The following is a 13,670-nucleotide window of genomic DNA, read 5'->3' as shown; positions in this document are numbered from 1 at the left end:
CTCTGCCATCTCTCTCAGGTATAACTATATTGAAAAAAACCCTGTCCATTCTCCTCATGAGGCAAAACTTATGTGGCAGGAGTGTTATGCCACTTCTGGATTTTTGCATAGAAATGATGTCACAGCTTCACTGACATCATTTCCAGGCCTGTAAAAGGTGATTGGATGCTGGAGGAGCATTCAGATAGGCCCAGGAACTAACAATAGATTGTCACACCTTTCAGGGGCAGGACAGGATCTATCTCAACTATCTTGATCACCATAAAAACTACAGATCTGAGAGGGCAAAAAAAGCCCCAGTTTTCCCCCTTTTTAATGCTGGCAAAAGAAATCCTTCACAATTCTGCCCCTTTATTCTGTATTACATCATGTGAAGAATTGCTCTGGTTCAAATAGCAACAATTTCCACTCTGCAAAACTCTGGGTACTCCAAATGAAAGTTATATGGTGGGACTGATAAATTATTATATGTGTAGAGGCTCATTCTTAGTGTAGAGGCTCATTAGTGTAGAGGCTCATTCCCCAGGAATATATTCCTGATTCTTAAGGTAATGAGAACATCTTCGTGCTGTTCAAAACCTAGGAATCAGATTGCAATAAATATCATTATTATGTCTTATTTTTTACAAAAAAAATAAAGTGAATATTCATGGTTATCACAGATCATTAAAGAATACATAAGGCCTGATCTCATCTCCAACTTTATCCTTGACAAACATGGACAATTTCTCAGTGAATTTATCTGATTGTACAGTAACACCTTCCAGACTCCTTTGCTGGTACATTAATTTTACACAGGGAATACAGCTGTATTATAGCAAAATGATTCAGAAAGATACTTTGGTAAAGCGATAGGAGCTGTGTTTTAGAAATCTTCAGCAAGTTTATTTGAGATAAAAATTTACATACAATAAAAAAGACGTTTGTTTAAAAAATATGACCGCCCTGCTTTCAGAAAGAAAGATATATACAAACACACACAAATATAATTTTTTTCTTTAAAAAACTTTTCGATAAAAATAACAGAATGAATGACAAATTCTCCATCAATACTGTCAAAGTCAGGCCGGTGTTGGGGAGAAAGGTTCTAATCAAAAAATGTTGTCGTTTTGAGGGGGTTTTGTGGCGGAAGGCATTTTATTTTAGATATTTAAAAAATTATATGTTCAGTTTAAAAGTCAGATACCGAATTTGTGCACAATCAAAACAATAAGCTGTAGTTAGAAATGCTGCAGGCCCTGCCATTCACAGTGAAGGAAACAAGAAAGGCGGAACTGTTGCTCTTCTGCTTAAAAACTACAGAAGCTTCTGGGCCTAAAGATAACTTAATAGGAAGGAACTCTGTTTTCTAGGAAGGCAGTTGGGTCTCTGGTGTTCTTGGGTTTGTTGTGATGCCTCACGGCAGATTATATTAACGTTGATCACTCCCAGTTGCTCTTGAAGATGCTGAACGCCCCACTTCATGCTGATTCCTTAAAATGTCCACTTGTTTGGGCTGAATGACCCATAGCTCAGGCCTACTGCCCATTCCAGGCAAAGGCAAATATAATTCTGTCATGAAGTGTTGTTCTGTTTTTCAGTCAAGGAAGAAGGGGGAGTTTTCCCCTCCTCTCAGGATCCTGTGATATAAGAACAGACTGCCATTTACAACAGGTTTTGGAATGCTAACAATGAGTTAGGGGATGTGTCTGAACCCCAACTCCTGGAAGGCTGTTTGTCGTGATCACTTTTTGCCAGTAATCTGGTTTTCCAGCTGGTCAAGTCTGGTAGTCATCTGAGAGAGTGGTTAAGTTAAGGAAGCCAGTATTATCAGACAAACATCTGCTGCACATGGAAAGGGTACTGAAGACCATGGTTATACAACACAATCACAATGGAATATGGGGAAAGAGAGGCTTGGATGACTTAAATGATGACCATCTCCACTTTGTCTCAAAGGGCCTCCTGCTTTCTGTGGAATATTGACCCTTTTATGATGCCTCCTTAGGGTTGCCAACTTCCACTCCCACTATTTCAACTGGTCTCCAGCCAACAGAGATTAATTCACCTGGAGAAAATGGCCATTCTGGGAGGTGAGTTCTGTGGCATTACACCCCATTGAAATCCAACCCTTCCCCAAACCACACCTTCCTCAGGCTCCAGGCCTAAAATCTCAAGGTATTTCCCAACTCAGAGTTGGCAAACCTATGCCTCCTTAAGGACCAATTGAACCTTTAATCAGAATCACCAATTAGGACCCCTTCTTGCATTAGTTTTGCCAGAATGGAGCTATTTCAGTGTAACTCCTCTTAGTATGGTTAAGAGAAATCCTCTAAATCCCTCTTACCCACATTCTCCCTGAAATCCAATAATAGGTTACTTTGACTCTTTTTAGGAATTTGGAGTCTATTTTGAATAAATTCCTTTTTGATGAAAAATCTGAAGAGGGGCCAGAAGGGAAGCTCCTCGCAATTTCACTCGGCAGTCTCTTCCCAAACCTTCCTGACATCCTGCTAGACGACTACACTGGGATTGGTAAGAAAAAAACAAAACAAGAAAATTCTTGCAAGAGCTAAATTTACAAAAGGGCACAGATGTGGTGTGACAGAAAATAACAAAGAGAAAATCCTCTTCTGAACGAGAAAAAAGAGAATAGACATAATCAATGGCAATATCTAAAAAAGTGAATTTTGGAGAAAGCAAACCCACTCCCCATAACAATGCCAATGTCTTTCCATGCCATGCAAACGAGAGGAACTAACATATCTCAAGCCTGCCAGGATCACCTCACCTTTTTGGAGTAATCCAGCTTCCGCCATACAGTGATGTACCGCCCATGGGGACAGGTGGGGTCAAATGACCCCAGGTGCAACAGTGTGAAGGGAGTTTGCGCAAAATTGCCCCCACCCCCCTCTTCCCTTGCGCCGAAACAGCTTGGAAGAGCTGGCTGGCGTGGGGGAGGCATCTAAAGACAGAGGCAGCCTACTGCTGCGGTGCCCATCTGAGCCACCTCCTTCCCTCCTCAGGCCCTCAGGGGCAGGGCTTGGGGGCACTGCTGGCCTGCTCTCGCTGCGGTGCCCATCTGAGCCACCCCTGCCCTCAAGCCCGTCCCCAAGCATGGGGGGGCAGGGGCGCTCAGACCAGGTATTGTCCCTGGGTGCCATTTCCCCTCAATATGCCTCTGCCTCCATATAATCTTCACTTAAAGGTTAAGGCCAGAATAAAATCTAACAACAACTGCAGGGTCTTTTTACTTTCTTGATCCTTTTATGATACTTCTTTTGGGGACCAATTGTTAGATTGTTTTTTTTTCTGTCTTAGTCTTTAAGGTGTCCCAAAATTCCACAGTTTTGCTGGGACACACTACTTCTGCAGTTAACCCTCTGGAATTATTGAGTGAAGAAAGCACAGAGAGAACTTTTCCCTCTTTTGTTATAATTGTAGCAGACACCCAGTGATTCAGGGACCAGTTATATCACTACTCCTGCACTACACACTGGCTGGGCCCCATCTGGAAATGTATTTTCATCTTGTAATTAATGCTGCTGGCTGTGATTGGATGCAACTCAATAGAAGCTTCATATACTTCTAATTGTCTGATTCTGAGCAGCTTACCAAACATTTGGGCTTTTTAAAATGTTCAGTTCATTATAAAAATATGCCCCTTAATACCTCAGGATATTACCTCCAAACTCCTCCAAATATAAAACCTAAAATCCAAACAAACATGAACCACAGCTACATTCCTGACTCCTCTTCAGTCTGACTCCTGCATTCTTTTGCTTTATGCAGGTTAAATAAAAAAGGATATGTTTTTCAGTGAGGTCTTCCAGAATTGCAAGAGTGTTCGACTGGAACTGCACAAGGGCTTCACATTCACATGGGTTGCGGAATTCAGTTTCTCCTTTGCCCTCCTCTGAAATATCATAAAAATCAATTAGAAACTTTAGCAAAGTTCCACCATCAGTTCCCAGTGTGATCAACGGCCCTCGACTCCATGGAGAACCTTCTCCGAGCTGATGTAAAGTAATGTTTTCTTTTGTGAGGAGGAAACAAAATGTTGTCTTTGATGTTCACCTCTATACTGTGCCTAGAAAGAGTCAGCTAATTCAGGACCAATTTATATTGAAAGGTAGTTAGCTATCCATGGAAAAAGAAGCCAGAGGACTACAATTACACCTGAGAGAAATCAGAAAAAGAATTATTTGCTTCCTCAGACTATTATCTGACTTAAAATGCAATGTGCAATGTTCTTTCTGACAGTCACTGACGAAATTCAGACATCTTGTAAGTCAAGGGAATCTACCAAAATAACTTAATAAAATTTACAATTCACTAGTTCAATTTAACTGTGCTGGCAGGAAACAGCCATGTATCCTCCACTGTACTTAAAACCCAACTCCAGTTGTGAGCAAGCCTGCTTCCACTGAAGAAGTCACCAGAGGAAGATCAGGAACTTGACAGGGATCTGTCTATAATCCCAGGATTCAGATCAGCAAAGAGTCTCCTCCTCACAAAACATTTATATTGTATTTAGCAATTTTAATTTTGTTTTACAGATGTGAGTCTTTCTGAGGGCCAATTTTGGCTGAAAAACAGGATAAAAATGTAGTCAATGGACAATTGTTCTCCGCAGAGGAATTCACAAGGGCATTGCTATAGGGCCGTGGTGGCGAACCTTTGGCATGCTGGCAGGGGTTGATGGGAATTGTAGTCCATAACATCTGGAGTGCCAAAGGTTCGCCACCACTGCTATAGGAGATAAGATTCTAAAAAGACCTAACTCTCCATGGAAGCCAGGCACTGTAACTCCAAGCTATTTGGGCAGGTGGGGGTAGACTTTAAAAGATATTCGGGGATAAAATGTTGTTCCCCATGTGTAATATGAATGTAACAGGGCATGTATGATGAGAAGGCAATAGCAGATATGCTCAAATCTGGAGCAGACATACATATAAACACCCTTGGATGGGTGTGTTCAAGCATACATTGCCACGTTAGCCCCATGGAAACCTAAGAACAGATACATAGCTGCTGTAGTGTAGTGGTTAGAATGTCAGGCTAGAATCTGGGAGATCCAGCTTCAAGTCCTCACTTTGCCAAGAAAGCTTGCCGCATGACCTTGGGCCATAAATAAAATAAGAATCTAGGTATCTGCCTGACTAGATAGACACAAGTACAATCAAATTGAAAAATTAATTTTAAAAAGCTAGAGAAAACATTAGAGGAGAAAGACAGAAGCTAAAATTAGAAAATACTTCAAAATGTATGATTCACTTAATAGTCCATAATAAGGCAACCTATACATTCTACCATTCTCATAAGAAGGAGTCATTATATACGCTCAATTAACTATTTTAAAAGTTCTCTGAGTAGAATATGGAAAATGCATGGGAAATTTTCTATACTTTAGCATCTTATTGGCTTTGCCTTCTGTATTTTCTTTACAAAGAGAAGGAACACCACAGCAAGGTTGGCATCTTCTTGTAAGAAAATGCTGTTGACCAGTGAAAATCGGGACATGAAATGCTTACTGGTGAAGGGCAGAGTATCGAGTTTACACTGAAAAACCTATATATTCTGGGATTTGCCAAAACATATTAAGCAAACCTTAAAATCACTTACCAGGACAAATATTGAGTTTGAGATTGTCAACAAAGTGAGTCATCGTGTTGAAATCTGCCGAGTAGGAGAAGTGCTGATCCACTGGCTCAGAGGCAATTTCTCTCAGTTCACTCTCAACAGCCTTCCCAACACCAACTGCAAACATGACAATTCCTGCAGAGGCAACAAGATACAATGATGAAGCAAAATGTACATCTCTGCAGGGATGGGCATTTGGTCAACAGTGGTCTTTGGACTTCAGTAATACTCCAGTGTTCTGGATTTGCACTAATACGCATTGCTGGAAAATACTGACAGCAAAGTTTGAAATATAGGCAACAGGCACAAATACATCGATAAGGGCAGTGTCGAATGGGAGTGTGCCTGGGGTCATTTGACACTCCCTGTCCCCATGGGCGGTCCACTCCTGCTTGATATGCGTATCTGTATGTTCCCAAAGTCTCTGAACTGAGCTCCCCATTTCTTAATCTAGGCAATTAACTGGATTATGATATAAGAGAGGAGACTGCTGTAGAGGGGGTGATGCAGAATAAAGTAGTAAGTCTCTGCTTTGTTCTGGTCTAATTTTCATATCATGCCTTCGTCGGTCAGGTCCAAACTGGAAGTCTGAATCCAGATGGCTGAATAGCAGAGAAACACAGTTTGGATTATAAGAAAGCCAAAGATTCCAGACTTCACACTGGCAAAGGATGAAAGCTTTCTGCTGCCCCACCCCTTTCTTTTATGAGTTTTGACCACAAAACCCAAGCTGCCTCTATTCTTCTGGGATGAGATCAGAAAGACCTTTTTTCCCATCACATATCCTCATCCCTGGAAAGCAGAATAGTTGCCTCAAATATTCGTAGGCAATGTAACCTGAGAGTCTGTGCATTTTCCCTCTGGCAATAGCAGCAGGAAATCAGAGAATTTGCTAATTAGCCACAAATTCCTGACACATAAACATAGACGGCTCGTTGAGTTGGCATGCTCTAGCAAGCCTTTTGCTTTTCCTGCCGGCACTGGAGGAGTTCTGGACAGTCACCATCGTTAAAGGCAGACACTTGCTTGCTTCAAATGACACCCGTTGACTTCAGTGTGCGTAGAGAGGGAATGGGCACAAATATGCAGGCTCAGATGTTGCTTTCTGCACAACTGTTGGGTTGTGAACCTGTCATCTATGCATTTGCAAACTAGAGACAACTGAACCCCGGCTGTTCTGGCTCATGTTCTATTAACTCACTGCAAACAAGGTGCTGAATTTTCATTTATCGTTTGGCAACTTGAGACTGTCGGGCTATTTCTCACATATTCCAGAAGTGCAATAGGCATTGTTTCACACATGGATGTCCTTATACAACCTGATGAGATTTTCTTTCACCCTCACATATCACTGCACATGAATCCACCGTGAGAAAATCAGTTATAAACACCAAATGTCTTACCCATTTGGTGCTCCTTTAAATTCATGTTATAGGAGTTATATTTTGAATGCAAATTTTTGCACAGTCTGGTGGAAAGTACATTCCCCCTCCCATGTCATTTAATGCTGAATCCAACCATCCATGACCCAGGTAGACAACTGATTTCACCCATTGTGCAGATGCAAAATCATCTGCAAGGCTAGGAAATGAAACCCAACCACTGAAAGGAAATGAAATTCCATTACTACAGTTATTGGGCAGCCACAAACATGTACAAGGGCTGTTTGACCCTGGTGGTAGGGAACCAAGCAGATTTGAGGATTGTTTCATGAGCAATTATGACTGCTGGACAGCGACTGTTCGTCTGGCAAACCTGCTCACTGAGAATTTCACAGCATTAGCATTCCTAATGCAATCTGTACATGTATTCACTCTGCCCTCGTGGTCAAAAATTGTGCTTTTTAAAATATTCCGGTTCATTGTGACAAAGTCTACATGTGTGGACTTTGTATGCAGGCAGGCATCAAGCTCACAACCTGGTTATCACATATAGTAAGTGGGTGTGGGGCTCATAGTTATGCATGGCCCTTCTCTATGTGCACTGAAACCAGTGCATGATGTGTCCATCTGAAGAAAACTATTGACACATCAGATGCTATCCTTCTCTGTATGTTTGTTTACAGAGGGTTTAAAGCATAGTTTCACCATAGACTTAAGTCATCCATTCTCTGCGGAGAATGGAGGGACCTCATTGCATGATAAAGTCACAGAGTCCACCCTCTCAAGCAGCCGTTTTCTCCAGGGAAACTGGTCTCTTTCATTTGGAGATCAGTTGTAATTCCAGGAGATCTCCAGCCCTCACCTGCAGGCTGGCAACCCTCATGTCATAGTTGTACTTCCTAAAAGATGGAACAACAGCGGGAGGAGTGGAATTGGTGCACAGGCCACATTCACCAATACATCACTCCCAAGATTCTAGAAGGAATACGTGATTGTTAAACAGGTATGTAGACACAATATTAAGCAGTAGAGTGGTCAGTAGATGATCAGGAAACATCATATTCACTTTGACACTAAACAGGTATGTACTAGACCAGGGCCTCAAAGGAAGATTGGGTGAAGTTTCCACACTAGCTATTTTGAGCTCTCTAAAAAAGAGGTAGAATAAAGGGGATTTTTTTCCAACCCTGAAATTATTTTTGAGGTTAATAATTGACCAATATCTTAGTTTCAGTAATATAACAACCAAATCATTGAGTGTTGGGTCATAGCCACATTTAAAGTGATTAGCTTTCAATTCTGGCTTGCTGATACATTCTCCATTAACACAAATGCTCTGTATATTACTATTTCTGTGAGTGCTTGAGATGTGCTGATATGTTTTGCTTTTAATCTGCATTCACTTTAAGCTTGTAAATGATCATTAGCCTAGTTAATCTGTGGCGAGTAAAAATGCCTCCAACTCCAGCAAGGAGGTTTTAAGAACTGTTGGTTCATTTATTGTCCCCTTCTGCCACAAGTGGCTTGCAAATATGCTTTATGAACTAGCTTGCAAGAAACGTGGTAGAGATCAGCCACTGGTAGAGGTGTACAGCTATGAATAAGGCTCCCCAACACACACATGTCTCCACGCTCCCACCCCACCAGTCTTTCTACTAAGCCCTCACCTGCTTCCTTTGCTCTTCTGGCCCACTCTGAGATATCATCTTGAGAGCGCCCATCAGTGAAGACCAGGCCAATCCTGGGGACATTGTGGGAAAGAGGCCTAGCCCCTTCCGCCTCAGAGAAGCTGTGCTCCAACATGTGCTTGAGGGCCAGTCCAGTCATGGTGCCCTTCTCCATGTATTGCACTCTCTGCACTGCTCTCTTGACATCTTCTGCAGTTGTGTGTTGGTTGAGGGGGAACTCTGTACGGACACGGCTGGAGTATTGGACCAACCCCACTCGGGTGCCATGAGGGGACACATCCAGGAAGTCCACAATCTGATTTACAAACTGCTTCACCAGCTCAAAGTTCTGAGGCCGGACGCTCTTGGAGCCATCGATCACCAGCACCAAATCAATGTGACCCGTTTTGCACTCTATAAACCAAGGAGAAATAGGAGGTGAATGAATGGAGACAGCATTGGCCTTGTTTTTGAAAAGAATCACAGAGACATTATTAAGAACAGGCCAACCCTTCAAATTCTCAAGTTGTGCTACCTAGGTTTGAGGATCCCTGCTCCACAAGTCTGAAAATTCTCTCCCAAATCCTTGCCCCTCTTTCTCAGATGTTTGGTGACAGCAAGTCAAAATGATTCTCGGATGTTGCTGCTTTTCATCATATCTCAAAATAAATGACTAAAGTGTACCTTCTTGGCATACAAAAAGTCCCAACATCTCTAGTTACCACAGGAAACAGCTATTGGGAAAGATGTTTTTCCACCTGAGCTCATCAACTCTTTTCATCCTGCTTTTCATAGACATTCTATTTTCATGCGGCAGGACTCTGCCATGTCTTCTTTGAAGCTACACAACAGTAGTATCAAATAAGTAAACTATCCCTATTCTCCATATCCCATCATGTGACACTGTTACAAAACAATTGTGACAGTCCTATTTAATTTTTTAAAAAAGAAAAGTCACAGAATATAAGTTCAGGTTTAAAAACTGAGGAGGTCTGGAATGTCAGAACAACCCAGGAACAGAATTGCCAGTGTAGTATTGGCAGCCCCACAGTTGTAGCAATTCAACATAGATCCACCCAGTGATTATGATGATGATGACAGGTGTGGTGGTGAAAACTAACATCAAGTTACAGCTGACCTATGGGGTGAGAACCCTTGTATAGTGGCAGTGGATGGCTTAACCTTTTTGAGACCGAAAGTGCCCAAAATCTGCAACTCCCAAACTCCACTTCTATTTGTCGTGCAAAGAAAGTGCCAAATACTGGCAATTCTAACCTGGAATGCTGAGGTTTTAGTTTAGAAAAAATGGTTGGCGTGCGTTACTTGGGAGTAAGCTTGGTGGTAGAAGGTGACTTTGCTTTGAAGCAGCCATGCAACTCTTCAAACGGGTGAATCACAACCCTAGGAGGGTTTACTCAGAAGCAAACCCTATTGCCAGCAACCGAGCTTACTCCCAGGTAAAGGATAACGCTTTAGTTCTTTGCATGAAAATCAGTGGGGTTTAACAGTGCTTAACAGGGTTACCTATACTGCTTCCCCAAAACTAGGTCTTTGGTTTAATGCTAATAATCAAGCCCAGCGGCCCAGGCCAGCCTAGATGTGTGTGCATGTCGGGGTGATTCCCCCCCCACATGATGAACTCTGTGCGTGCCCACAGAGAGGGCTCTGAGTGCCACCTCTGGCACCCGTGCCATAGGTTCGCCATCACTGCCCTATAGGATTTTCAAGGCAAGAAATGTTGGGAAGTGGTTTGCCACTGCCTGCCTCTGCATGGACTCAGAGTTCTGGGAGAACTGTGACTGGTCACCAAGCAGACTTTATGCAGAGGACTGGGAATCCAACCTGAGTCCACTGCTCTTAACCACTATTCCATGCTGACTCCATAATTGGTGTAGGCTCTCTTATTGCCTTATATTGAGTCCAAGCTCTTGAAGCAAGCCAGCACTGCTGGAGTTTGGCTCCACTTGTTCCCACCAGGAACTTTCCCAGTAAGTTACGAGGCCAATCCACCTGTTTAAAATAGGTTAGGAAAGATGATTGGTCAGGATCAGAAGACCACCACTACGACTTGTTTGTTTGGAATAACCAGTGTTAATAGGGCTTCACAAGATGCCCTGATTGACAATGATTTAGGGTTCACTGAAGAGCTGCATTCCAAGCATTCCATAATAGGAACCTTCTGTGATACTCACTGTTGCATGTCTTCTTATCTGCCTGGAGCTGCTGACCCTCTGGGCAAACACAGTGGTAAGAGCCTGAGGTGCTGACACATTTAAACTCACATCCATGCTCTACACTATTGCAGAGATCGCTGGCTGAAACACAAATCGCAAACAAAATTTTACCATCCCTACAGAGCACATCATGTTAAAGCACATCCAAAGTGGGACAAGGTGTCATTAGTCAAGAGTATCACAATTCCATTGGTTGTCTCTTTTTATGAATGTCCTGACTCCACAAAATCTATAGTAAAAAGACTGGATTGATAGTCCAGCTGTGGTACACGTAACAAATCAGGAAATAAAGCTAGGAGTTTCAAAACTGTCCACTGTCTTAAAGATGATCTTGGACATTAAAGTACCAAAGAGAGAACTGTGACTGGCTATAATGGCTATTATGCTGAATACATCCTGGCCCACATAATGTCCAGAAATTCCCAACCCCTTCTGTTTGCACTAGAAACTATAGTTGTCTCAGGCAGGCATAATTGATCAGAAAATAAAGCTTGGAATATGAAAACCAGCCAAGTTCAGCATGATGATGTGAGCTGCAGTGCCAAAACCAAAGGTAATCAGAACATCCTGGCCCAGTTATCTCCAGAAGGCGCCAATGTTATTTGCAATGAAAGCAAAGGTAGCAGGCATACCTCATCAGAAGCTAAGATTTTTAAACTGGCCACCAGATTCAAGGTGATCATGGGAGCAGAAGTGCCAAGAATTAAGAGAATCAGGACTTACTGGCCAAGGTTATGTCCAGACCCTCACCCAATTTGCATTGGAAGCAAAGGCTCTCTGGTTTCGGCAGGCATAATTGGCAGACAGGCATAATTGGCAGGCATAAAGTTAAGAATCTCAGAACTGACAACCCACTTCCAAATGATGTTAGGAATGAAAGGAATTGGAACATCCTGGTCTAGGTTATCTCCAAGGTTGTTTTTGCTCCTAACATTTCTCTCCGTGGCACAGTGTGAAGTTATCGTGTGGTGGGTAGGCTTGGTCAATACCTAGAAATTCTGTAAAATTCGGATTTATTCGGGCATAAAATTATTTGTATGCCCAAATAAGGCAAATAACATATTCGGATATACCCGAATATTTGGGTATACCCGTGTAGGGGCTATAAATGCAGCGAGCAGGTGGGTTCTGCTATACAGTGTAATTAAATTATGTTCTTGCTTTGCTCTGGCAAGCCTAGTTGTTTGTCAACACCATAATTCACCCTGTGCTTTGCCCATCTGTTCTTTTCTTTGTCACTGATGAATGTGTCACTTTGCCGCAGCCATTACTTACCCTGACATGCCTTGCCATCAGCCTGCAGGGTATAACCATCACGGCAGCGGCAATAGAACCCATTCAGGATGCTAACGCACTCGTGCTGGCAGCTGTGGTTACCGAAGTTGCAGTAATTGATCACTGGAAGAACAAGAGAGCAAAAACACTGCAGTTAAGGCCACACTGGAAAGGAGAATGGGGTAAGCAGTTGTGGGTCCCCACTGGGGATAATTATAAGTTATAAAGGAAGAAAATGAACACCTTTTAACATCTAGATTTTAGCAAGCAGCATTTTAGATTTTATAGGAGTATTTTATTGATTTTATTGGTACAATATGATTTTATTGTGTTTGATGGTACAATATGATTTTATTGTGTTTTGCTGTATTGTATGTTATTGAGTTGTATTATTATTGTGTTATTGAATTTTATTGTATTTTGTAAGCCACCTTGACTATGGCTTTTGAAAGGCAGGCTATCATTATTTTGAATAAACAAATAAAATCATATAGCTTCTGTTATAACAGTCATAAATATCCTTTTGTCAGGATTATCGTATCTTATTGTATATTTAATTTATACACTGCCCTCCCCCAAAAGGTTCAGGGCAGTGCACAACTGTATAATAACAATATCAGTAATCAGAACATCACACTACAAACAACAAAGACATAATATCTATGTCCCTCCTGATCAAGCCTGCGGAGGCAGAACTGCTCTCAGCTGCCTTCCCCCAAGCCCACCCTCACTAATGACTCAGGTAAATTTATTTTATTTATGTTTTCCAGTTATTAGGGACATCTGATCCCTTTACATGCAGTTACGAGGCTTTCCTTTAGGTTTGGAGTCCTTTTTCCCTGCCTCACTCAACCCAGTCCCAGTCGTCCAGCTTCCCCTCACTTGCTGAGGACTTTAACATTCTATGTTCAAGCTTGCCTACCATGGGTAATTGTGAGGGAAAATAGCTTTTGCAACAGTGAGGGAAACAGAGCTGAGCTCTTCTGTCTCCCCAAGGATACATCCCAATTGGCCCACTGGCTCACAGAAATATTGCAGGGGCTTATGTGGTGATCCATATCCCACTGGGAGGAGAACAGGATAAAATGAAGCAACAGTTCTTTGGTAGGGCTAAAAGGGGCACGAAGAAGTTAAACTCCGCTGTAATTGGGATCATGGTGGGTGGGTAGGGGGAACAACTACAGTGAGAGTCTGGTTGATATTCTGTGCTAAGAGCCCGATAGGGCCATGGAACAAAGATGAACAGGATGATCAGTGCTGAGGTAATAGAACAGAAAGTCACTTACTAGTACATGTCTTTTTGTCCTGGTTGAGGTAGTAGCCTGTCCGGCACTGACAAGTGTAGGTGCCAAGAGAACTGACACACTGATGCTCACAGCCATGTCTCCCATCAGCGCAGGCGTTGATGACTACAGATGGGAAGAAATCATATTGTCTGGGCCACAAACCAAGGTAAGAACATAAGTCCTGCACAACCTATTGCTGCCATT

The 13,670-nt window shown here is 42.3% G+C and overlaps 1 protein-coding gene across 1 annotated transcript in view; it reads right to left on the bottom strand.

Moving 5' to 3' along the window:
• Nucleotides 1-690: 690 nt before the first annotated feature.
• Nucleotides 691-13,670, bottom strand: part of MATN4 (matrilin 4) — a 48,022-nt gene continuing 35,042 nt past the window's right edge. Inside the window, exons 5-11 of the mRNA XM_048498215.1 lie at nt 13,467-13,589; nt 12,181-12,303; nt 10,864-10,986; nt 8,672-9,085; nt 5,605-5,757; nt 3,791-3,895; nt 691-1,782 (exon numbers count right to left, since the gene is read on the bottom strand). Of these exons, the coding sequence (XP_048354172.1) occupies nt 1,724-1,782; nt 3,791-3,895; nt 5,605-5,757; nt 8,672-9,085; nt 10,864-10,986; nt 12,181-12,303; nt 13,467-13,589 (1,100 nt within the window). The 3' untranslated portion in view covers nt 691-1,723. The remainder of the gene's footprint in view (nt 1,783-3,790; nt 3,896-5,604; nt 5,758-8,671; nt 9,086-10,863; nt 10,987-12,180; nt 12,304-13,466; nt 13,590-13,670) is intronic.

This window comes from Sphaerodactylus townsendi, linkage group LG05 (assembly GCF_021028975.2).
Source record: "Sphaerodactylus townsendi isolate TG3544 linkage group LG05, MPM_Stown_v2.3, whole genome shotgun sequence".
Taxonomy (NCBI): Eukaryota; Metazoa; Chordata; class Lepidosauria; order Squamata; family Sphaerodactylidae; genus Sphaerodactylus; species Sphaerodactylus townsendi.
The sequence above is the reverse complement of the archived record's forward strand: the minus strand, read 5'-3'. Positions and strand labels throughout refer to the sequence as shown.